The sequence below is a fragment of the Podarcis pityusensis genome (assembly GCF_964106645.2).
Source record: "Podarcis pityusensis genome assembly, chromosome: 12".
Lineage (NCBI taxonomy): Eukaryota > Metazoa > Chordata > Lepidosauria > Squamata > Lacertidae > Podarcis > Podarcis pityusensis.
Window position 1 is genome coordinate 593,636 of NC_138037.1, and position 22,937 is coordinate 616,572.

Genomic DNA, 22,937 nt, shown 5'->3' on the forward strand with positions numbered 1-22,937 from the left:
TGGCTGGGCTTCCCCAGCCACTCTGGGCAGCTTCCAACAAAATATTAAAATACCGTAATACATTAAACATTAAAAGCTTCCCTAAACAGGGCTGCCTTCAGATGTCTTCTAAAAGTCTGGTAGTTGTTGTTCTCTTTGACATCTGGTGGGAGGGCGTTCCACAGGGTGGGCGCCACTACCGAGAAGGCCCTCTGCCTGGTTCCCTGTAACTTGGCTTCTCGCAGGGAGGGAACCGCCAGAAGGTCCTCAGCGCTGGACCTCAGTGTCCGGGTAGAACGATGGGGGTGGAGATGCTCCTTCAGGTATACAGGACCGAGGCCGTTTAGGGCTTTAAAGGTCAGCACCAACACTTTGAGTTGTGCTCGGAAACGTACTGGGAGCCAATGTACATCTTTCAGGACTGGTGTTATGTGGTCTCGGCGGCCGCTCCCAGTCACCAGTCTAGCTGCCGCATTCTGGATTAGTTGTAGTTTCCAGGTCACCTTCAAAGGTAGCCCCACGTAGAGCACATGGCAGTAGTCCAAGCGGGAGATAACTAGAGCATGCACCACTCTGGCGAGGCAGTCTGCGGGCAGGGAGGGTCTCATCCTGTGTACCAGATGTAGCTGGTAGACAGCTGCCCTGGACACAGAATTAACCTGCGCCTCCATGGACAGCTGTGAGTCCAAAATGACTCCCAGGCTGCACACCTGGTCCTTCAGGGGCACAGTTACCCCATTCAGGACCAGGGAGTCCTCCACACCTGCCCGCCCCCTGTCCCCCAAAAACAGTACTTCTGTCTTGTCAGGATTCATCCTCAATCAACTGTGTTAACCAAGTTTTGAGGACAAAAGGACATGCAAATCCTTTCTTCTGCCAGGGTGAGACAGATGTTGTAACAAACAGGGCCATGTCTGGATCTCAGATTTCTGCCAGACACCTCACCTTTTCTGTGACATACCTATGATGTTTTGATGACACTGTGTGAAATATATTATGGGAAAGTGTGGGAACTTTAAAAAAAACATGTAAACTTTTGTTCGGAGTTCTTCTTCCTTGTTCTTGCTTACGAGTTGGAACTGTTGTTCGGCTTCTTCAACCTGGCTGAGGTCTCTTGCTTGAACCCGACCGATTCTGAACCTGCAGGGCTAGACCCTGACAAAGTTGGGAGATGGCTTAAGTAGCGTACCCCAAGATTTTGTCCTTAACAGCATACATGTAAAACCGTAAGCCGAGGTCTTGGCTTTGGAAAAATGCAAGGGGTGTGTGTCTCTGAGGTAAATACACACACCTTGACCTCCTCGTCTGTGGAGCCAGTTGTGGAAAGCGCTCTGTGCATGCTCAAAGTTCCTCCACTCTCTCATTATCACTGCCCACCATCCTAGGCTGAGCCCTGCCATGAAAAACAGGTTCTGGGACTGACAAGCAGAAGAACATGAAAAGAGCCTGCAGGATCAGGACCGTGGTCTATCCAGTCCAGCATCCTGTTCTCACGGGGGGCCCACCAGGTGCCCCAATAGGACTCGAACTCAAGACCCTCTCATCTCTTGTGGCTTCCAGTGACTGCCATTCAGAAGCACAATCCTCTTTTAAAGCCATCGAGATTGGTAGTCGTCCCTGCTTCCTGTGGCAGGGAGTTCCTAGGAACTCATTCCAAGGAAACCAAACTCTGGGCAAGACTTGGAGCTTCTCATTACTTGGAGATTGGGGGGCACACAACAATATTGTGGCTTCTTTAATAGAGGATTTATAAAGGGACAGACAGAAGACAGTACTAGAGAGATTTGCACACACATACATATATAAAATTAGTATCTTAGCAATACAGGAAACCTCAGCTGTCTACAGTTTTATACCTGCTCTGACTGTGCGGAGGGAGTCTTTTCACAAGATGCACGGACTGCGTTGGGCTAAGGGGGGGGGTCTGAGGGACATAGGAGCATCTTCTGGGAGCCGCGATTAAGGGATGTGTGTCAAAACCACTGAACTTCCAGGAGGAGGGAAGGGGAGAGTCCTGCTGCCCCCCTTGCTCCTCAGATCTTAAGCTGCTGTGATGGCGCTGGGTGCACATCGTACGTGTGTGTGTGTGTGTGTGTGTGTGTGTGTGTGTGTGTGTTGCGGGAGAGCGTTTTGTCAAAACACCATCAATAAAACACGCCCGCCACTTATACTGTCTCCGCATTACAACCTCCTTATCTCCTCTTCCCAGCATCCAAAGAATGCCGTTTAATCATTCTGTGAACGTCCCCAGTGATAAATTAATAAAGCCCATTCGGAGATCTGGATCTGAGCTTGGATTATCAGAGCAGATTGGAGCAGGATGGGGCTGAAGGAGAAAAAGTGCGTCTGATTTTGGGAGTTCGTCTGACTCAGCTGAGATCTCTGGGTTGACAGAATGCCATTATTGCCGGCTCATGAAGTCGGGAGGGGGCCTCTAAAGGTCATCTGGTCCAACTCCTCAAAACACAGGGGACCCACAGCCACTGAAGCATCCTTGAGGGGGGGGGCGCGCGCACACACACACACACACACACACACCAGGAATTGAAGGAAGATTCAAGGAGAACCTTTCCTGGATGGGCAGGATAAATGAGGTGAATACAAAGACTCTACACAACGTTACATATTTCTTTCTAGCCAATCACATATAAACTGATTTAATGCATGATTGCAAAGTAATAAACTTTATCTCTGTACCTTTTTAAAAAAGCAATGTTCTAACCCTGCACTGAACAAAGAAGGGCTGGATGTTCCAAACGCAATTGCCACACTTCCAGGTTAATTGCCGTGTCAACGATCTGCAAAATCTAGTGACAATAACCCCTGGAACATGAAGCAATTGGAGGCCGGATTTGGCCAGGAAAACAAGGCTGCGTTTCACATACTGTAATGCAGTATGTGAGAAAAATCTTTCAGTATCTCCAGGTCAAAAGCCATTTACAAGAGAAGGAAAGGAGTTGTTTTTGCACACTGGCAAAGAAGATGTTTATTTAAGTGTACCCATTTTACAGAAAAGGGTTGTTTAAAACACAGGTGGTTATCTAAGAATAAACAGCAAAGAGGATTTCAGTTAAAAAATTCCAGCAATTCTTTAGATCCCTGTTTTCCCAGGGCCAAAAAACAGCTGCGGAAGTCTCCCCCCTGCATTTTGGGGGTGTCCTGCAAGGCTAATAGCTCCTGGGCAACCTGACGACCGAGTTATAAGGAGCAGGAAGTTGTGTATTTCTTGAGACAGCTATCTGGGGCTTTTTGGAAAGGGAAGATCAGCCTCAAAACCTGCAATTGGAAGTGGAAGAGCAATCTCTGTGTCTGGCCTTTTCCTCCTGCCATTTGCCCCCCCCCAACCCCCCACCCCAAAATCCACTTTCCCTCTTTTACGGTTTGCCCCACAGAGATGAGGAAAGCAGGTTTGGGGTGAACCTGAGAGGACAAGCAGGAAGGGCAAAGCGGCCCCTGCCCCACGGCCACTTCTCTGCCTCGGCTTCCAAGGCCATTTCTCGGGTTGTTGTTTTTTAAAACCACCCCACCCCAGAACAAACTGTCCAGGGCAAGGAAAACGCAGCTGCCCCATAACTCAAAGCCCTGACGTTCATCCAGACTGAAGCCTCAAACCCTCAGCTCAGGCCCCTCGGCCACTTTGTGGGTCTTGTGGCAGCCAAACCCTCGTGGGGAAGAAATCCTTGGCAGCAGAAAGCCTGAAGGCTGCCCTGGCACCCGATGCGGGCGCCCCCTTGCCCGGGGAGATCCAGGAGCAGGTTGACGGGGGCAGAGAGGGGACCCCAGCTCCTCCTTCAGAAATAGCTCCTCCTGTCCTTCTCCTCGGCGGCGTCGCTGACAAAGACGAGGTTGTGGCAGCCGCCCAGCGGCTGTGGGGGGGAGGGCAGGGAGCTCGAGGACCCCAGGAACGTCTTCAGCCGGGGGGCATTTGCCGGGCGCTGCCCCACGTCCTGCAAGGCACAAGAGGAATGGGGCTCAGGGGGCGGGACAGGCAGCGCCCCACATCTCCTGTCAAGGATCCCACCTGCGCAGCCAGAGGGACAGGCTGACCTCTGGACTAAACTAAGGATTTGGGTGTGTGTGGAGGGGGGACACATTTTGGACCCTCCAGGGGAACTTGACTTCCTTCGACGCCAACCTGCAACATGGCCCACAGGCAGTGATGTGGGCGGCATCCCTCTGTCTCGAGGGACAAGGGAGTGTACCTCTGGGGGTGGAACAGCGGCATGAGCAGCCCCAGAGTGAACTCTCTGGGATGCAAGCCTGGGCAGGGGGCTTGGGGGTCCTGGCCTGCCCAGGTTGCAAGGCCCCCCTCTTGCCAGGCTGACGGGGTCCCAAGGAAAGCAGAGCAAGGCGTTTGGCACCAGCTGGGCTGCAGGAGTTGCTGGAAGACTGTCTCGCCAGACTGGTGCACGCTCTGGTTATCTCCCGCTTGGACTACTGCCATGCGCTCTACGTGGGGCTACCTTTGAAGGTGACCCAGAAACTGCAATTAATCCAGAATTCGGCAGCTAGACTGGTGACTGGGAATGGCCGCCGGGACCACATAACACCGGTCTTGAAAGACCTACATTGGCTCCCAGTACGTTTCTGAGCACAATTCAAAGTGTTGGTGCTGACCTTTAAAGCCCTGAACGGCCTCAAAGGCCCAGTAGACCTGAAGGAGCATCTCCACCCCCATCGTTCTGCCTGGACACTGAGGTCCAGCTCCGAGGGCCTTCTGGCAGTTCCCTCCCTGCAAGAAGTGAGGTTACAGGGAACCAGGCAGAGGGCCTTCTCGGTAGTGGCGCCCGCCCTGTGCAACACCCTCCCATCAGATGTCAAGGAAATCAGCAGCTAGCTTATCTTTAAAAGACATTTGAAGGCAGCCCTCTTCAGGGAAGTTTTTAATATTTAATGCTGTATTATTTTTCAACACTTGATTGGGAACCACCCAGAGTGGCTGGGGAAACTCAGTCAGATGGGCGGGGTATAAATATATTATTATTATTATTATTATTACTATTACTATTATTATTATTACTACAAGGCGCCACCCAACCGTCTTCGGGACTTCACTCTGCCTTTGTGGAGGGTTCACCCCTCAGCCTTTTCTTCTCCTGAAGATGTCCCACAGGACAGTGGAGGTTTAGGGTCAGAGTTTTCCTCCTCCTGGATGGGCTCCCTTCCCAGATTGATGAGCCCCACCTGCCCCCCACTTGCAGAAACCACCTTCTTGAGCCTTGGGCCACCTCTTGGCCTCATGGGCCCCATCCGCTGGAGCCTGTCTTCACACGCAGGCAAAGTCCCAAACTGCCTTTGGGTCTGAGACCCATCAGCTGCCCTCACCTGGTTCAGCCATTCTGGGAGTGTCACCTGCCGGAAGCTTCCGGGAGCCACAGGTGTCAACAGAGTGCAGGAGGGAGGTGGGCAAACTGCCCCAGAATCAGCACAGTGTGCCCCCCATCAGAGGCATGACCCCACTCCGAACACCCCATTCGCCCCAGGGATGATGGTGGTGGAAATTGGGGTCCAGCCATCAGAGGACCAGGGGGTCCCCATCCTTAGCCTGGACCATCCCATGTGTTCAAATAATAATAATAATTTATTTTATTTGTCCACTGTGGGAGCGGGGCCAGGACAGGAGAGTGCTAGAGTCCTGTCTAGTCAAGTTGCATGGGATCGATTCCAACCTGTTACCTCCGAGGCTGCAGACAGGCTGCTTGGACGAGTGAAACCAACCACCTGTCTCCCTGATCCTTGCCCATCCTGGCTAATAAAAGCAAGCTGGAAGGGCTGGACGATGGGCTCTGCAGGGTGGTGAATGCTTCCCTCTGTGAGGGAAGTTTTTAAATGACTGATGTGGGTGGCGCTGTGGGTTAAACCACAGAGCCTAGGACTTGCCAATCAGAAGGTCGGTGGTTCGAATCCCCGCGACAGAGTGAGCTCCCGTTGCTCGGTCCCTGCTCCTGCCCACCTAGCAGTTCAAAAGCATGTCAAGGTGCAAGTAGATCAATAGGTACCGCTCCGGCGGGAAGGTAAACGGCGTTTCCGTGCGCTGCTCTGGTTCGCCAGAAGCAGCTTAGTCCTGCTGGCTACATGACCCGGAAGCTGTACGCCGGCTCCCTCGGCCAATAAAGCGAGATGAGCGCCGCAACCCCAGAGTCGGCCATGACTGGACCTAATGGTCAGGGGTCCCTTTACCTTTAATCTCCTGTTGGAAGCCGCCCAGAGTGGCTGGGAAAACCCGGACAGATGGGTGGAGTTTAAGTATTATTATTATTATTATTATTATTATTATTATTATTAATACCCCATCCATCTGGCTGGGTTTCCCAGTCACTCTGGGTGGCTCCCTACAGAACATTAAGAACAGAATAAAACATCAAACATTAAAAGCCTCCCTAAACAGGGCAGCCTTCAGATGTCTTCTAAAAGTTTGGTAGTTTATTTCCTTTACATCTGATTGGGGGGGGGGTGTTCCACAGGGTGGGTGCCACCACCGAGAAGGCCCTCAGCCTGATTTCCTGTAACCTCACTTTTTGCAGGGAGGGAACCGCCAGAAGGCCTTTGGGAGATGGACCCTGGTGTCTGGGATGGAGATGCTCCTTCAGGTCTACTGGGCCCTTGAGGCCGTTGAGGGCTTTCAAGGTCAGCACCAACACTTTGAACTGCGCTCCCTTCAAAATGAAGGGAGGGGGTCTTGGACTGGCTCCTGGCTGCCCCATCCTTGCTTGACCAGCTTCTCCAGTGCTCACCCCCCCCCTTAGCAGTGGGCACCCTGCCCCTCTCGGGCACAGGGGTGGACATGCGGGGAGGGGAGTGTTCCTGCCTTGCCCCCTTCTTTGCCCTTCTTGTGAAAACCAAGGCAGGGAAGACCGCCAGGTGCCCCTTGGCTGAGTTACAGAAGACAGACCCCCCCGACCCCCCCAGCCAATGCTCACCGGGCCCCAGAGGGACAGGCGGTCCCCTCTCCTCATCTCGGCCTCCTCCAGGGTCCACGGAGGCCTCACGCGGGGCAGGCTCAAGGTGGAGGAGGCGTGCAGGGGGAGCTGCGGGGCGTCAGGGGTCTCCTTGAGGTCCTCCTTGGGGGGCCGGGTGCTTCTGTGGGGAGGGGAGAAAGAGAGAGGGAGGGAGGGCAGCCCAGGGGAGGGAGGAGAGGTCCAAGGAGGAGGAAGAGGAAGAGGAAGAGGAAGAGGAGCCCCATGTCCTCCAGAGTAAGGCTCCTGGCCAGCTCAGCCTCCCCCAATTGTTTGCTAGGCAAGAAGGGGGTCTTTCTTTCCATCCCCCCAAAAAAGAGACACTTTGCTTCTTTTTCTTTCTTTGGCGATCCCTCGTAGCCGAGTAAGATGGTTCTATAAAACTGGAGAAATCGAGAGATATATAGCCGCACCGGCAGCATATCTCTTCTTTCTCATATCCAAAAATGCAAGAAGGGCCTTTACATTCGCCAGAAGCTCGGGCTCTGCCCTCACCGGTCCTGGAAGGAGCCTTTAAAAAAGTCCCACATGCTCAGAGACTTTGCGCCTGTTCATTGGGGGAGATAGGAAGCCCAGAGCACTTGTTCTTTAGATGCCCCTTTTATGAAGAGGCATGTAGTGAGACCATTGATCTCCTGCTGGTGAGGCTCGCTGACCTCCCAGAAAAGCAAAAAATTGACCTTTTCCTGTTAGGCAAAGATCAGAAGACGACCCGGATGGTCGCCAGATTCTGTGTACAGATCTGTAGGCACAGACCATCCCCCGACCCAAACTAGTTCGTTAAGAAAATCCCCAAACTCGGTTCCATGGGTGACTCTGGGTCATCTCTCTGCGGTAGCTTATCTTAAAGTTTTAAGTGTCTATACGCTTATTTCATTTATAAATTTTAAATTTATTGTTGTACATTGTTTTAAATGTTTGTTTTCCTTCTGGGATTGTACCCCCAAGTGTGTTTTATCAGCAGTAATATGACCATAATAAATTATCTATCTATCAACATGGTTTGAACAATGAGTTCGTAAGTGACTGTGGAGGCCAATTCTGGATCCACACATCTTTCCACGGGGGGGGGGGGGCATTGGTTTCCAGGCGGGCACCCTGATGCTGTGTTTAGTCTCCCCTCATGGGCCAAGGGTAGGGGCCAGCAATGTCCCCCCAAAAGCCCCCACCCTCCCCAAGGCAAGGAGGCCAGTTGTGTTCTTCTGCACGAGGAGAAAGAACATGCAATGAAGGAATCGGAGCGACGAGGAGAGTTAAGAGCACAAGACGATGGGGTGGTAAAAGCTTTCTGGAAAATGATATATAATGAGTTGGAAAAAAATGTTTAAGATGATTTTTGTCCCCAAACCAGAGGCTTTTTTGTTAGGCATTATAGGTGCGGAACTACCAAAAGAAAATAAAAGACTGCTTATGTATGCAATGACAGCAGCAAGGATGCTCTTAGCACAGAGATGGAAAGAAGGAGAAAGACCGAGCAGAGAAGATGGAATATGCAGGAATGGCGAGACTGAAGGGAGAGATCAGAACCCAGGAAGACCAAGTATTCTTAAAAGGACTGGAATAACTTTCTAACATATTTGAGAGACCACTGTAAACAGTTGAAACCATTGGCAGGAATACACTGACGCTTGTAATGTAACATGGATTTTGGATACTGTGATTATATAACAGACAGATTGCACTCAGCAAAAGATGCAGGAATAAAATTTAGAATTGGAACCCAGGGAGGGAAGGAAGGAGGTTTCAAGGTTCGAAAGAACCCCTTTTTAATGTGTGAAAGGTTATGGTGTATAACCTTCATGTAAAACTAATAAAAATTTATTTTTTTTAAAAAAAGAGCATAAGACAAGCCTGGCTTCAGGATCAGGCCCATCCGGTCCAGCCTCCTCTTCTCACAAGGGCCAACCAGATGCCAGATCCTGCGGCTTCCAGGGAGAGCAAGAGGCAAACTGGTCTGTAGCCAGATAGCGGGATTTTTCCGGGGGAGACTCACACCCCCCTTACCTGGAAAGAGACCCAGCGATGAGCAGCAGCAGGAGGAGACCAGCGAGGCCAGAGACGACCACCAAGGCCAGCAGGAAGGCTGGGGGGGCAGAGAGGAGTCAGCCCCAAAGGGGAACCAGGTGAGCCCAAGTCCCCCCCCCCAAGGGCTCTTACGCTCCCCAGAGAGGAGCCACTGGTTGGCCATGGGGAGGACAGGACGCTGGCCAAGGGGGGTCCCTCTGGCCTGATCCAGCCACTGCAGGGCCCCCCCTCATGCCCCTTTGCCCAGGGGGGATTAAGGAGGTGGGGGGAAATGGGCACCAACTTGCCCCATGAGGGCAGGGGGCAGGGAGGGCACTTACGCTCCTGGCAGCCGGCACCACCGAACCCAAATGGACACCTGGGAGAGAAAAGGGGATGGAAGGTTAAGGCAGGTAGGGTCATAGAATGGGGGAGTTGGAAGGGACCCCCCCCCCTGCAGGGCAGAAATCTCATCGAAAGAAGTTTATATGTTGGAAATGTAAAGCGAAGGATGGAGATTTTTTTCACATGGGGTGGACATGTGAGAAAATAAAAAAACAATTGGGATATGATTTAAGACGAATTGAAAAAATTGTTCAGATATACATTCCCCAAAAAGCCCAGAAGCTTTTTCGCCGGGGTTGATAGGAGCAGACCAGAGATTATTCATGTGTGCTACGACTGCCGCCAGAGTCTTAGTAGCCCCAAAATAGAAAACTCAGGAAGTACCAACATTAGTGGAGTGGCAGACAAAAATGGTTGAATATGTGGAATTAGCAAACTGACCCGCAGGATCCGTAACCAAGAGGAAACTAAGTTCAGAAGTGAGTGGAGTAAATTTGTGGAGTATATACGTAATAATTGTAGAAGTTTAAAAACTGTAGTAGGATTAAAATAAATCTTATGATGTGAATAGGATGTTATGGAGAACCTGCGAAAAATGAAAGATTACTATGAAAACTTGTTGAAGGGAGGGAGGGAAGTCTGTGCTCGACGGAGCGTTGGGAAAATAAGTGTACATAGGATTGTAGAACTTCAGTGCATTTATTTTGTTTTGTTTATGTTAAAGAAAACTCAATAAAAAGCATTTAAAAAAAATAAAAATAAAGAAGTTTACAAAATGAGGAATGGCATGGAGAAGGCAGAGAGAGGAGTCTCTCTCATTACAGGGGAACCTGGGGTTCAAATGGATAAAATAAAGTCCTTCATGCAATACAGTTAACCTGTGGAACTCTGCCACGGGAGAAAGTGATAGCGACCAACCTGGATGGCTTGAAAAGAGGATGAGACAAATTCATGAAGGAGGTTGGATGGCCGCCTGTCATGCGTGATCTAGGTGAGATTCCTGCATTGCAGGGGGTTGGACTAGATGGCCTTTGGGGGTCCCTCCCACCTGGACAATGCTGTGATTCTGTAAGAGGGTGATGGGTAGCCATGAGCTTGTGGGTTTCCCTTGGGGGCATCTGGGTGACCCCCGTGAGAAGAGGAGGCTAGAGACTGCAAGAAGTTTTGTAAGGAGGACTATTTGAAATATTGCAAGAAAGACGATGAGGAGAGTTATTAGTTAATGATAATTAGGAGTAATAGAGAAATTAAAAAATGCAGAATAAGTGATAAAGAACGAAAAATCATCAGAGGTGTTGATGGAAGTCTAAAATATTGTATAAGACAAGAAGTTATGTTATATGATTGTTGGAAATGATATGTTAAAAAACCCGATAAAAATGTATTTTTAAAAAAGGGACGAGAAGAGGAGGCTGGAGCAGGTGGGGCCCCTTGGGTCTGATCCTACGGCCTCCAGGTCCCCTTCAGCCGCTGGCTCAGGGGAAGAATGAGGTGGGAGAAGCCCCTGCAGCTTCTGCCCAGACCCTGGAGCCCACCTGGTCCTGGAGGGGGCAGCTCAGGGAGGGAGGAAGAAGAAGAAGAAGAGAGGAGGTCAGAAATGGAAGCAGCTGCAAAAGGCACTCCCTGGTAGCCACACCCCCCCCCCCAAAAAAGAAAAAGCCAGGAGGAGCAGAAGGCAGGGAGATGGAGTTTGCCCCCCAGGGCAGGTCCAGCCAGGAGCCACCTCAGCAGAGGAGATAGAGAGCGGTCATAAAATGTTGCAAGAAACCTCCAAGGTCGTCTCAAAGGGAGCCTTTCGCAGCCTGCAGGGACTTTTCTGGGCCGGAACCCCAGAGGATTTCTGCACATGGCCAGAGACCTCTTGGGATGGAGCCAGGGCACCAAAATGGGACACCTGCCCAAGTCTCTTCTTTTCCCTTCTTTTAATAATTTCAATTGGGGTGGGGGTGACAATAAATTTTCCGCACTGGGTCCCAGCTGACCTTGCTACGCCACTGCTTGCTGCTGGCTTGTTTTTTATGGGGGGGGGGGGAGTAACAGCCACAATAAGTGAGGGGGGTCTGGGGAGGGGGCCGCTGCGCTCAGGCCCTGCTGGGGGGCTCCCTTTCAGAGGGAGGTGGAAGGAGGTGCCCCCGCCCCTGGCAAGTCGCCACAGGGACCCCCCCCCCAGGGAAACTCACCTGGTGCAGGTGCCGTTCTGCAGCCAAAATCCACTGCTGCATTCTTTGGGGCGCAGGAGGGAGAAGAGAGAGAACAAGCATGAATCACAGGAGGGACCCCAGGGGTCATCCAGCCCAACCCCCTGCAATGCAGAGGTCTCAGCTGAAGAATCCCAGACAAGGGGAATTGACGTGCCCCCCAAGTGGTGCTCTGCCCCACGACCCCCCTTCCCACCATCCAGGCAGTGATGACCAAGGGGCCAGTTCACACGTCCTCAAGGGAGGACCCCCTCCCACCCCACCTCTGACTGGGGGTCTCCTCTGCCTCCCAGGGTTTCGGGGTGGGGGGTGCTGGGTCCCTGCCCCTCCCATCTGGCTGGGAGCCTGGAAACCCCTTGGAGGGCCGGCCCAGGCTCCCCCCTCCCCCCCCGGGGAGCCACACCTGCGCAGGTGCGGTCGGCTGGGTGCGCCTGGAAGTGGCCGGGCCGGCAGGTGCATCGGACGAGGCCGTCTTGGAAGGAGCAGCTGGTGGAGAGGGAGTCGCAGACGTCAAAGAGGCAGAGGCTCAGGCCTGTGGAGGGAGAGAGAGGGGCAGGGCAGCCGGGGCTGAGCGGAGGCTGCAGGATCCGGCCCAAAGGGGCCAAGCAAGACCAGCCTCCGGGGGGAGATCCGCAGGCAGGATCCCAGCACAAGAGCAGCTCTCCCCTCCAACTCCTCCTCCTCCTCCATGAATTTGCCTTATCCTCTTTTGAAGCCATCCCCGTCTCATGAGGCAGGGAGTCCCACAGTTCAACTCCGCTTTCCTTTATCTGACTCATAGGATGCCCCAGACTTTTAGCACTAGGAGAGAGAAAAGCTTCTCCCTCTTGGCTTTCTCCGTGTTACGAATTATTTCTCTGAATTTTACGGGTTATAACTCCGATCATGGCGTGTTTCTTACTACCCTTTTCCCCAAACTAAAAGTCCCCAAAGTCAGGCTCTTCTGCAATCCTTTTCCAACTCTGCAATGTCCTTTTCTAAAGGAGGGCAGCCCAGTCGCAGGGAGGACCCCCCCACCAACAGTCTGCGGCAGCTAGACTGGGAACTGAGTGGCTGCAGACACCACATAACGTGAAAGACCTACACTGGCTCCCAGTACATTTCTGAGCACAAGTCAAAGTGTTGGTGCTGACCTTGAAAACCCTAAACGGCCTCAAAGGCCCAGTAGACCTGAAGGAACATCTCCACCCCCATCATTCTGCCCAGACACTGAGGTCCAGCTCCGAGGGTCTTGCGAGAAGTGAAGCTACAGGGAACCAGGCAGAGGGCCTTCTTGGTGGTGGCACCCGCCCTGTGAAACGCCCTCCCACCAGATGTCAAAGAGAAAAACAACTTTTAGAAGACATCTAAAGGCAGCCCTGTTTAGGGAAGCTTTTTAATGTTTGAAGTTTTATTCTGCTTTTAGTGTTCTGTTCGAAGCCGCCCAGAGTGGCTGGGGAAACCCCTCCTGCCTTCGCAAGCGCCAGGCCTGCCAGCCCCCCCCCCCCGCCTCCCTTGCCCTGACAGACCCGGACCTTTTCCCGGGACACACCCCCCCCCCGCTCCCTTCCACTCACTCTGGTAGGGGCCCGCCTTGCGCAGGAGAGCACATGCGGGGGGGCCCATGTGGCTGCTTTCGTGGCACTGTGCCCGGAAGGTGGCCACGGCCTCCACCACCTGCCGGCTGGTGACTGGCGCCCGTGCGGAGAAATGGTGGAACAGGGTCACTTCGGAGCTGGGCCACCTGGGGAGCGACAGGTGAGGTAGGGTCAGGGGGGCGTCCGCCTGCCCCAGCCCCAACCCCCCCAGTCCCTTCCTCCCCCCTCCATCACCTACCTTCACTGGGGTGAACAGCCGCCCTCCAAACCAGCCTGCCTTACAGGGCTGTGGCCCGGTTTACAAAGCTCTGTGGGCGCCCAGAAAATGTGCTTTGTGGATATGGAGGAAGCAGAGGGAGGCAATGATCCGGGACTGCCAGCTCCCCTGGTCTTATTTATTTCTTTAGTAACATATTGATAGATCAATTAAGGATTTTTACAATTTTATAACATGCAGAGAATAACGTGCTGAGAAACCAAAGAGAGGAACTGAGTCTCTTGGGTTTTTTCTTTTTGGGGAGGGGGGAGGGGTAATGAGGATGATGTATTTTGGATAAAATGTTATGTTGATATGCCTAATAATTTTTTTTCCAAAAAAATTTAACTTATTTATTTCTTTAGTTATTTCATAAAATTTATACACTGCTTGACTTGTCAAGCCTCTGCTTAAAGACCTCCAAAGAAGGAGACTCCACCACACTCCTTGGCAGCAAATTCCACTGTTGAACAGCTCTTACTGTCAGGAAGAACTGTTCGACAGTGGCATTTGCTGCCAAGGAGTGTGGTGGAGTCTCCTTCTTTGGAGGTCTTTAAGCAGAGGCTTGACAACCATATGTCAGGAGTGCTCTGATGGTGTTTCCTGCTTGGCAGGGGGTTGGACTCGATGGCCCTTGTGGTCTCTTCCAACTCTATGATTCTATGATTCTATGACTGGAGAGGGGGGAAAAGCAAAACTCAAAACAAAAAAAATTGCAGCCACACTTTAAAACTTACAAAAATTAGAATACTAAAACAGATTAAAGCCACCTCAACGTTCTGGGCATCCGAGTGGGCCTGTCAATAGAAGGATGTTTATAGCAGGCACCAGAAAGAGTACAGGGAAGGCGACCGGTTGAGGTCAAGAGGCAGGGAGTTCCCAAGGGCAGGCGCTGCCACATGAAATGCAGGGAAAGGGCAGGATGTGGCCCCTGGAGCAGATCCCAGCGGTCAAGGGGGCGCATGTGGGGTGAGAGAGACTCCATTTGCCATGGGGGGGTTGGTTTCACCTGCGCTGCCCCACCTCCAGCCCCAGGAGCCTTCAGGGGTCTCTCTGCCACAGGCACCTGGCTATGGGTATTTTAATGCGCTGAAAAGTGGAATATTATGAGCCGTGGGGCAGGGAGTGTGTTTAGTTTATCTCCTGGCCACTATTCCATTAATGTCATTAATACTGTTTCATAGAGCATAAATGTTATATTGATTTGTTAATCACATGACAGGGCTGTGTGACGTTTAGCTTATTTTTGGGTCGTTGCTTTGTTAGCAGCGAATTATAGATTGCAAGTGTTTCCCTGGCTGATTTGTTGATTATTCTATGTGATTCATGTGGATCGGTGATGCTCCGCCCTGTCATTGCTAATTATTGTTTGTAAGCTGCTTTGGGATTCATCTGAAAGAAAAATGGCGCAGAAATATAATTTAAAAAACTAAAATGATTAATTGATAGTGCAGGTGGTGGACTCGCCTTCCTTGGAGGTTTTAAGGCAGAGGTTGGATGACCCTGTCAGGGATGCTTTCCTTGTGAATTCCTGCATCGCAGCGGGTTAGACTAGAGGACCTCTTGGGGCCCCAACTCCACCATTCTATGATATCAGTCTTGCCGTGATCCCCCCCCCCCCCACAGTGGCAAGCAGGCAGATGGATGCACATGGACACCTCGTTTTAGAGGTGGGGGGCAGGAACCCAACCCCAAGCACCCTGACCCCCCCCCCGACATGCAACCCCCCCTCCCAGCCCCTCACTTACGTCAGGTCTCTGGCAGAAGAGCCCAGGTAGCCATCGAGGTGCCCCAGGATGTGTTGGAACTGGAGAGAAAAAGTTGGAAATGTGGGGGGGGGGGGAGAAGCAGGCCACAATGGAGCTCCGAATTCCCACCATGCCACCCCCCCCAAGTCCCAGACCACTGCTCTCAGCGAAGGGGCTACTGCCATGGAATGGCTCCCCCCTCTTCCTTCCTGGGCCGTGTTCGGAAAGTGGGGGGGGGGATGAGTGTTCAGACCCCTGGGCTCTCACTTGTGGGGTGCCTCAGGGTTCTGTCCTCTCCCCCATGCTTTTCAACATCTATATGAAACCGCTGGGAGAGATCATCAGGGGGTTTGGGCTGGGTGTTCATCAGTCTACAGATGACACCTAGCTCTACCTCTCCTTTAAATCAGAACCAGTGAAGGCGGTGAAGGTCCTGTGTGAGTGCCTGGAGGCGGTTGGAGGATGGATGGCGGCTAACAGATTGAGGCTGAATCCTGGCAAGGCAGAAGTACTGTTTTTGGGGGACAGGAAGCGGGTTGCTGTGGGGGATTCCCTGGTCCTGAATGGGGTAACTGTGCCCCTGAAGGACCAGGTGCGCAGCCTGGGAGACATTTTGGACTCACAGCTGTCCATGGAGGCACAGGTTAAATGCGTGTCCAGGGCAGCTGTCTCCCAGCTCCATCTGGTACGCAGGCTGAGACCCTGCCTGCCCACAGACTGTCTTGCCAGAGTGGTGCATGCTCTGGTTATCTCCCGCTTGGACTACTGCAATGCGCTCTACGTGGGGCTACCATTGAAGGTGACCCGGAAACTACAACTAATCCAGAATGCGGCAGCTAGACTGGTGACTGGGAGCGGCCGCCGAGACCACATAACACCGGTCTTGAAAGACCTACACTGGCTCCCAGTACATTTCCGAGCACAATTCAAACTGTTGGTGCTGACCTTTAAAGCCCTAAACGGCCTCAACCCAGTATATCTGAAGGAGCGTCTCCACCCCCATCGTTCTGCCTGGACACTGAGGTCCCGCTCCAAGGGCCTTCTGGCGGTTCCCTCACTGTGAGAAGTGAAGTTACAGGGAACCAAGCAGAGGGCCTTCTCGGTAGTGGCACCCGCCCTGTGGAACTCCCTCCCGTTAGATGTCAAAGAGAAAAACAACTACCAGATTTTTAGAAGACAGCCGAAGTCAGCCCTGTTTAGGGAAGCTTTTAATGTTTAAGAGACTACTGTATTTTAATACTTTGTTGGGAAACCCAGCCAGATGGGTGGGGTATAAATAATAAATTCTATTCTATTCTATTCTGTTCTTCCTCTGAGCTAAAGGGGAAAGCCCCCCAGAATGGCTTAAAAAGAAAAAAAAATGAATTGTATGAAACAAATGAATAATCCAGGACTTGGTGGGGAGGGCAGAGGGTAGGGGAAGAATCCCTAAAAGCCGCTGACCACAAAGGCCGGAGGGGGGGGACACACAAGGAGCTGGCTGCTGCAAATGGGGACCCATAGAGCCTTCAGCCAATTGGGGAGGGGGGCGTCCCTTACCGATCTCTGGATCTGGAGGGTGACCCACGGCAGCTGCGACTCGGCTGAGGTGATGCCCGGCAGCGACCAGTCGGGGCTTCCCGAATCCCACAGCGAGAGCCGGCCGGGGAAGGCCTTGACTTGGCAAGAGAGAGAGGGAGGGGGCAGAAGTGGGATCAGAACAAGGCAGGGGGGAGGAGAAGCCAGAGCGCATTGTTAAACTGTGGAACTCCCTGCCACAGGAGGCCTAGGTGGCTTCAGCAGAAGGGCGGACAAATTTGTGGAGGCAGCTCTCGATGGCTCCTGGCCAGGATGGCTCCGCTCTGCCCTCCCCAGTCGCAGGCAGAAACGCTTTGAATCCTGTCTATGGAAACCCCAGGAGGAGAGAGGGTTGCTCTCGCACTCGGATCCCACTTGGGGGTTTCCCATCATGGGTGTCTGGGAGAACAGGATGCTGGCCGACACTGGGCCATCGGCCAAATCCTGCTGGCTCTCCTCAGGCTGCCTTTTCTTTTCTTTTCAAAATTATTTTCATTAAAAGTTTCCCAACAAAATTTACAATAATCAATACTAAATAAAAGCAAAATAAAAACACAAATTGCATTTTACATTTCTATTCCCCTTCCCCCAACTTCCCTTTCTGGTTTATCACTTATTCATTTCTTCTGCATGTAATTTTCTATACCTTGTATATTGAAATTGAAATCCTACCTTATTGACATGTTCTTAACGTTTTACCCTCCTATTTATATTTTCTATTTGTTCAGTGTCTTAATCAAATCCTGCAAGTGAGTTCATTACAGTACATTGTTTCTGTATATGCAGCATGTTACTAAAATTGGAACGATACAGAGAAGATTAGCACGGTCCTTATTGCTGCCTTTTCTTTAATTTTTTGAATTTTTATTAGAAATTTTATTTACAACGTAACATAAACCCTCCACCCCCCCAATACTGAAATACAATAAGCATAACATACAACAACACAACCAACCAAATAAAAGACTTCCTTTATCCTATATCTGGCCTCCTTATTTACTTCTTATAAGCTGTTATCTTTATGAATGATCATTAAGGTTTTTCTAATTATAACTTAAATATCCACAAAATCTCCTGCAGACATTGATCGAAACCAGTCCAGGTACGTATTTTAGGGCACTGTTTTGTGAAGTATTCTCTGCATTTCCCCCAGGCTTTTTGAAACTCTTGTCTAGTGTGAGCTCTAATTGCCTCTCTTAATCTAGCCAGCTCAATAGACTCTTACAGTCTGTCTTGCCATTCCTTTTTTGTTTTCATGCTGCCTTTTCAACCAGGCTGGAGAAAGGCTGCTCACGGAATCGTAGCGCTGGGAGGGACCCGGGGGTCATCTAGTCCAACCCCCCCATCCTTTGAAATGGAGCCAAGCGGACATCAGTGTGGGGGGATATTTATGGGGGGGGGGAGAGGCTGCAGCCCAAGGGTCCACATGCAGAATGAGGCTGCGCACCCATTCGTGGTCCCTTTCCCCGCCGCATTTCCGTGTCATTGGACACATTTGCCGTCCATCTGTCTGTCCCGCCCCGCCCCCCCCCCCGTGGGTGGAGAGGGGGGCACAGGGGTCTTCATATGGCTGACATTTTCAAATCAGATTGGATGTGGCTTTTGGGGGGGAAGCACCTCAAAACACTTATTTCTCATGAATCCGCAGGAGAGGTGTGGATTGTGGCCAACGCCATGTATGCCCAGCTCTCCACACCAGGAGGGGGAGCCCATTGGAGGCAGAGGAAATGTGGGGGGGGGGAGCCTCTGCAGCCCCACAAGAGAGAGGAAAAGCAGCTTCTCCAAACTTCCCTTTCCCCCTTCCAGAAAAGGAGAGGCCCACCATCGCCCTCTAGAGGACAGGTGAGGCCATCGCTCTCCCCTCCATCTCAAGCCGCAGGCCTGTCCTTCAGTTGTCCTCCCTGATGCTCCCGATTTTTCACAGAATCCTCGAATGGTCAAATGGCAAGGGACCCCCAGGGGTCATCCAGTCCAACCCCCTGCAATGAAGGCACCTCAGCTCAAGCATCCCTGACAGACAGGCATCCAACCTCTGCTTAAAAGCCTCCAGGGAAGGAGAGTCTGTCCCAGAGGTCCCTACAGGACATTATTTCTTTGCATTTTACATTTAAACCCATCCGCCCTCCCAAAGGAGACCAGGGCGGGAAGCAGCAAGTGATAAAATAGTAAAATATATTATTTGGGGAGGGGGCTAGATGACCTTTGGGAGCCTTTCCAACTCTACAATAATTCTGTGAGTGTAAGCAGCAAGGCCCACATTCAGCCTTCAGCTTTAGCTGATTCCTGCCTTGCAGGGGTTGGACTAGATGACTCTTGGAGGGCCCTCCCAACTGTTAATTCTGGTTCTATGATCCCAGAGACCCCCTTGGCTTTCTGTGACTTTACTTGACCCCTGGACTTAAGCAGCAGGAAGGGGCTGGCTCCTTGGGCCGGTCACAATCTCTCAGCCTAGCCTACCTTGCAGGGCTGTTGGGGGGATTAAGAGGCAGACACCTTCAGCTCTTTGGAGCGGCTAGGGACAAAGGTGAGAGCTGTTTCCTAGTTCTGCTGGATCTCTCAGTGGCTTTTGATACCATCAACCATAACAGCCTTCTGGACCGTCTAGAGGGGCTGGGAGCTGGGGGCAATGTTATACCAGCTCCATCTGGTACACAGGATGAGACCCTTCCTGCCCGCGGACTGTCTCACCAGAGTGGTGCATGCTCTAGTTATCTCTCACTTGGACTACTGCAATGCGCTCTATGTGGGGCTCCCTTTGAAGGTGACCCAGAAACTACAGCTAATCCAGAATGCGGCAGCTAGACTGGTGACTGGGTGTGGCTGCCGAAACCACATAACACCGGTCTTGAAAGACCTACATTGGCTCCCAGTACGTTTCCGAGCACAATTCAAAGTGTTGGTGCTGACCTTTAAAGTCCTAAACAGCCTCAAAGGCCCAGTAGACCTGAAGGAGCCTCTCCACCCCCATCGTTCAGCCCAGACACTGGGGTCCAGGTCCGAGGGCCTTCTGACAGTTCCCTCATTGAGAGAAGTGAGGTTACAGGGAACCAGGCAGAGGGCCTTCTTGGTGGTGGCGCCCACCCTGTGGACTGCCCTCCCATCAGATGTCAAGGAAATAAACAACTATTTTACTTTTAAAAGACACCTGAAGGTGGCCCTGTTTAGGGATGTTTTCAATGTCTGATGCTGTATTGTTTTTGATATTTGGTTGGAAGCCGGCCAGAGTGGCTGGGAGACCCAGTCAGATGGGCGGGGTATAAATAATTATTATTATTTGGAGAAAAAGGTGGAATATAAAGGCAATCAATCAATCAATCAATCAAGGAGGGCCCTTGCTCCGCGCTCCCTCCGTAAGGGTGCTCAGAAAGGCCAGCCCACTCACCCCCATAGACACAATTCGAACCCCGAACCCAAGCTCTGCCCCCTTACCTGGCACACAGCCCAGGGTGGGGCTGAGGTGGTAGCCCAGCCCACAGCGGCAGGAGTTGCGCCCGGCCTGCTCCTCGCAGCTGCTCCAAGGGGGGCAGTCCTCCTCTCCCCTGCAGGCAGGGGGCTCTGCGGGAACACAGAGAGTCAGAAGACAGCAAGACACACCCCCCCCCCATGGGAAAGGGAATTTCAAACACTGGAGAGCCTCTTCCAGGCGTTGCTGAACTACAACTCCCGCTGCTGTGCTTGCTGGGAGTTGTAGTTCGGGAAGAGGGGAAGGGCCAAAGGTTCCCCTCACCTGTGTTAGGTTTGATGAAACCAAAGGGGGGAGCATCTCTGCTGGAGGAGGCAGAGAGAGGACGTGAGAGCCACCTTCAAATTTTTGCTTTCTGCTGCTCCAGAAGGCAGAACTCGAACCCATGGCTTCAAATGGTAAGAAATGAGATTCCGACTAAACCTTAGGAATAACTTCCTACGGGCAAGAGCTGTTTGACGGTGGAGCAGATTGTTGGCTCTCCTTCCTTGGAAGTTTTTAAGTGGAGATTGGATGGCCTCTGGGATTCTGTGTTTGGGACTACATCTCCCAGGATCCCCAGCCAGCATGGAGGCAGGAGGCAGGGGCTGATGGGAGTTGTAGTGTGAAACGACTGCACGCCACCCAGGCTAGGGAGGCTTCCTCTAACTGCACCCCCAAGTCTCACCCCCAAGCAAAGAGCCGCTCAGCTTTACCCTGCTCTCCTGGGGCAGCAGCCCCACTGCTGGCCGTTGACCTGGGGAGTGGCGTGGTCCATGTCGGAGGGCTGGGGCTGGGAGGGTCCGATCCTGCTGACCAGTTGGCTGTACTGGGCTCTGAAAGAGATGGAAGTTTGTTGGCAGCAGCTCTGCGAAACCCAGGCACCCTTGGCAAGACGTGTCCATGCCCCTATCAGGCTTTGGCAAGCTGGCAGCACTAAGATCATCCATTCTGCTGATTTAATCTTTAACTGGACTTTGAAGAATTGCAACCATTTTGAATTCCATGGCCTTATTGTGCATCACGGGGGGTTGGACTAGATGGCCCTTTAGTCCCCTTCCAATGCTACAGTCGTGTGATTATCCTTCTTCGTGGGTTATGCAAACCGCTCTTGAGAATAGTGCTTTTTATAGGGCAGTGGGCACAGGGGATGAGTTGGTGGAGCTGAGGGGGCGGCTGCCCAAAAAAGCTTGGGAACAGCTGACGTAGATCTGGATTGCATAACCCGCATTCGGTTCCTCAGAGGTAATGCTCAAAAGCGGGAACCCATCCAGAGAGAGAGAGAGAGAGAGAGAAAGAAGAAGAAGAAGGGGAAAAGGGGGGGGGGACCATCTCCCTGGAGGGACTTTCAGCCTCTGGAGGATTTCAAATCCCAAACCAGGAATCCTAAAACCAGGAATTAATGCAGATTAAAGTTCCCTTTTTGTCTTTCCATCCCAGAGGCACCAGCGAGCTCTTCCCTTCTCCCCTAGCGGAGGAGGTCCAGGCCAGAGTGGCAGGATAGGGCCCCTCCAGGGGCTGCAGCTGCTGCCCCCCAGCAAGCAGGCAGGCTGCCCCACTGAGCCAGCCCCCCAAGCCCCCCGGGAGAGGCCCCTTCCCCCGGGGCCACTTACCTGCCCGCGGCCCCCAGGCGGCCCCCAGCCCCACCTGCAAGGCGGCCACGAGCCAGCAGACGCCCCCCCACATCCTCCTGGCCGCCCGGGATCCGTGGGGCGAAGCAGGGCCACGGGGGGGGGGGCGGGGGAAGAGGAGGGCGCTGACCCCACACCTGGCACTCATTAACGCGGCCAGGGCGCCTCCGCCAATCCCCGGAGGGGGAGGAGAGTCCAGGGGGCTGCCTGGCCGGAGGGTCGCCAAAGGGAGCTCGGGGAACGGGAGGGACCCCACCGGGTCATCTAGTCCGACCCCGGCCAGGCAGGAAGAGGCAGCTGCCCCCGGGGCCGGATTGAGGTTGGATGAGGCCCTGAGGGGCTCCTGAAGGTAATAAGGGGGCTTTCTATGTCCAGCTGCCCTTTTCCAACAACAAATTGTCGCTTTTTTGTGTTGGAATAGATGCTATACGGATCTCATGGGTATCTGAAGCCATTTGCACATAACCAAGAGGAGCCGACACAACACAAAACACGGTTGCTGGATGGAGGTTTTATTTTATTTGTTTTTTATCTTATATTTTGGAAATGTAAAACCAGTTTTTTCCCCCTCTAATTTTTTTGCCCCCTCCCCCCCCCAAAGAGTGGGGCCCTAAGGTAGAGCCTGTTTAGCTTATATGTAAATCCGGCCCTGGCTGCCCCATCTGGGGATTGAAGGGGCGCTCAATTCGCTTCCTCGAACTGCAGTGGCGGAAGGGAGGCCCGGGTCATCTAGTCCAGCCCGCCTGCAAGGCAGGAGGGAGCCGCGGATGAAGGCGGGTTCTGAGGAATGTAAGCTCTTTTTAGATGCAGTAACAGCAGCAAGAATATTACTGGCCCAAAAATGGAAGCAAGAAGAATTACCGACGATCGAAGAATGGAGAATGAAGTTAATGGACTATGCAGAACTAGATAAACTAACAGGAAGGATCCCAAACCGGCGGGACCAGAAATTCACGGAAGACTGGAGTAAATTTATTTGAAAAGTAATTGTGAAGAACAGACGACGTTGGTAGGGTTGCAAGAAGTTTGGTGAGGAGTATTATTGGAAGTATTGCAAAAATGGAGAAGGGGAAGGATGATTTGTTAAGAGATGTAAAGGCAATATAAAGTTAAGAAATGCATAAGAAGGGGTTAAAACGGTGGATCATCAGAGGTGCTGATGGAAATCCAAAAAGATTGTCTAAGTGATAGGTTTTGTGGTGCATTTTATAATTTATATGTTACAATCAATAAAAACTTTAAAA

General features: G+C 52.1%; 1 protein-coding gene across 1 annotated transcript; it reads right to left on the minus strand.

The window, feature by feature from the left end:
• Positions 1-2,936: 2,936 nt before the first annotated feature.
• On the minus strand, positions 2,937-21,860 carry LOC308459823 (mucin-13-like). The gene is made up of 12 exons (XM_080975549.1): positions 21,676-21,860; positions 20,779-20,898; positions 20,050-20,175; positions 16,603-16,721; positions 15,064-15,122; positions 13,039-13,205; positions 11,886-12,014; positions 11,465-11,507; positions 9,281-9,318; positions 8,940-9,018; positions 6,900-7,059; positions 2,937-3,926 (listed from the first exon to the last, which is right to left on the minus strand). The coding sequence occupies exons 1-12, from the start codon at positions 21,839-21,841 to the stop codon at positions 3,771-3,773; spliced, it is 1,362 nt and encodes a 453-aa protein (XP_080831675.1). The 5' UTR covers positions 21,842-21,860; the 3' UTR covers positions 2,937-3,770.
• Between the last annotated feature and the right edge of the window lie 1,077 nt (positions 21,861-22,937).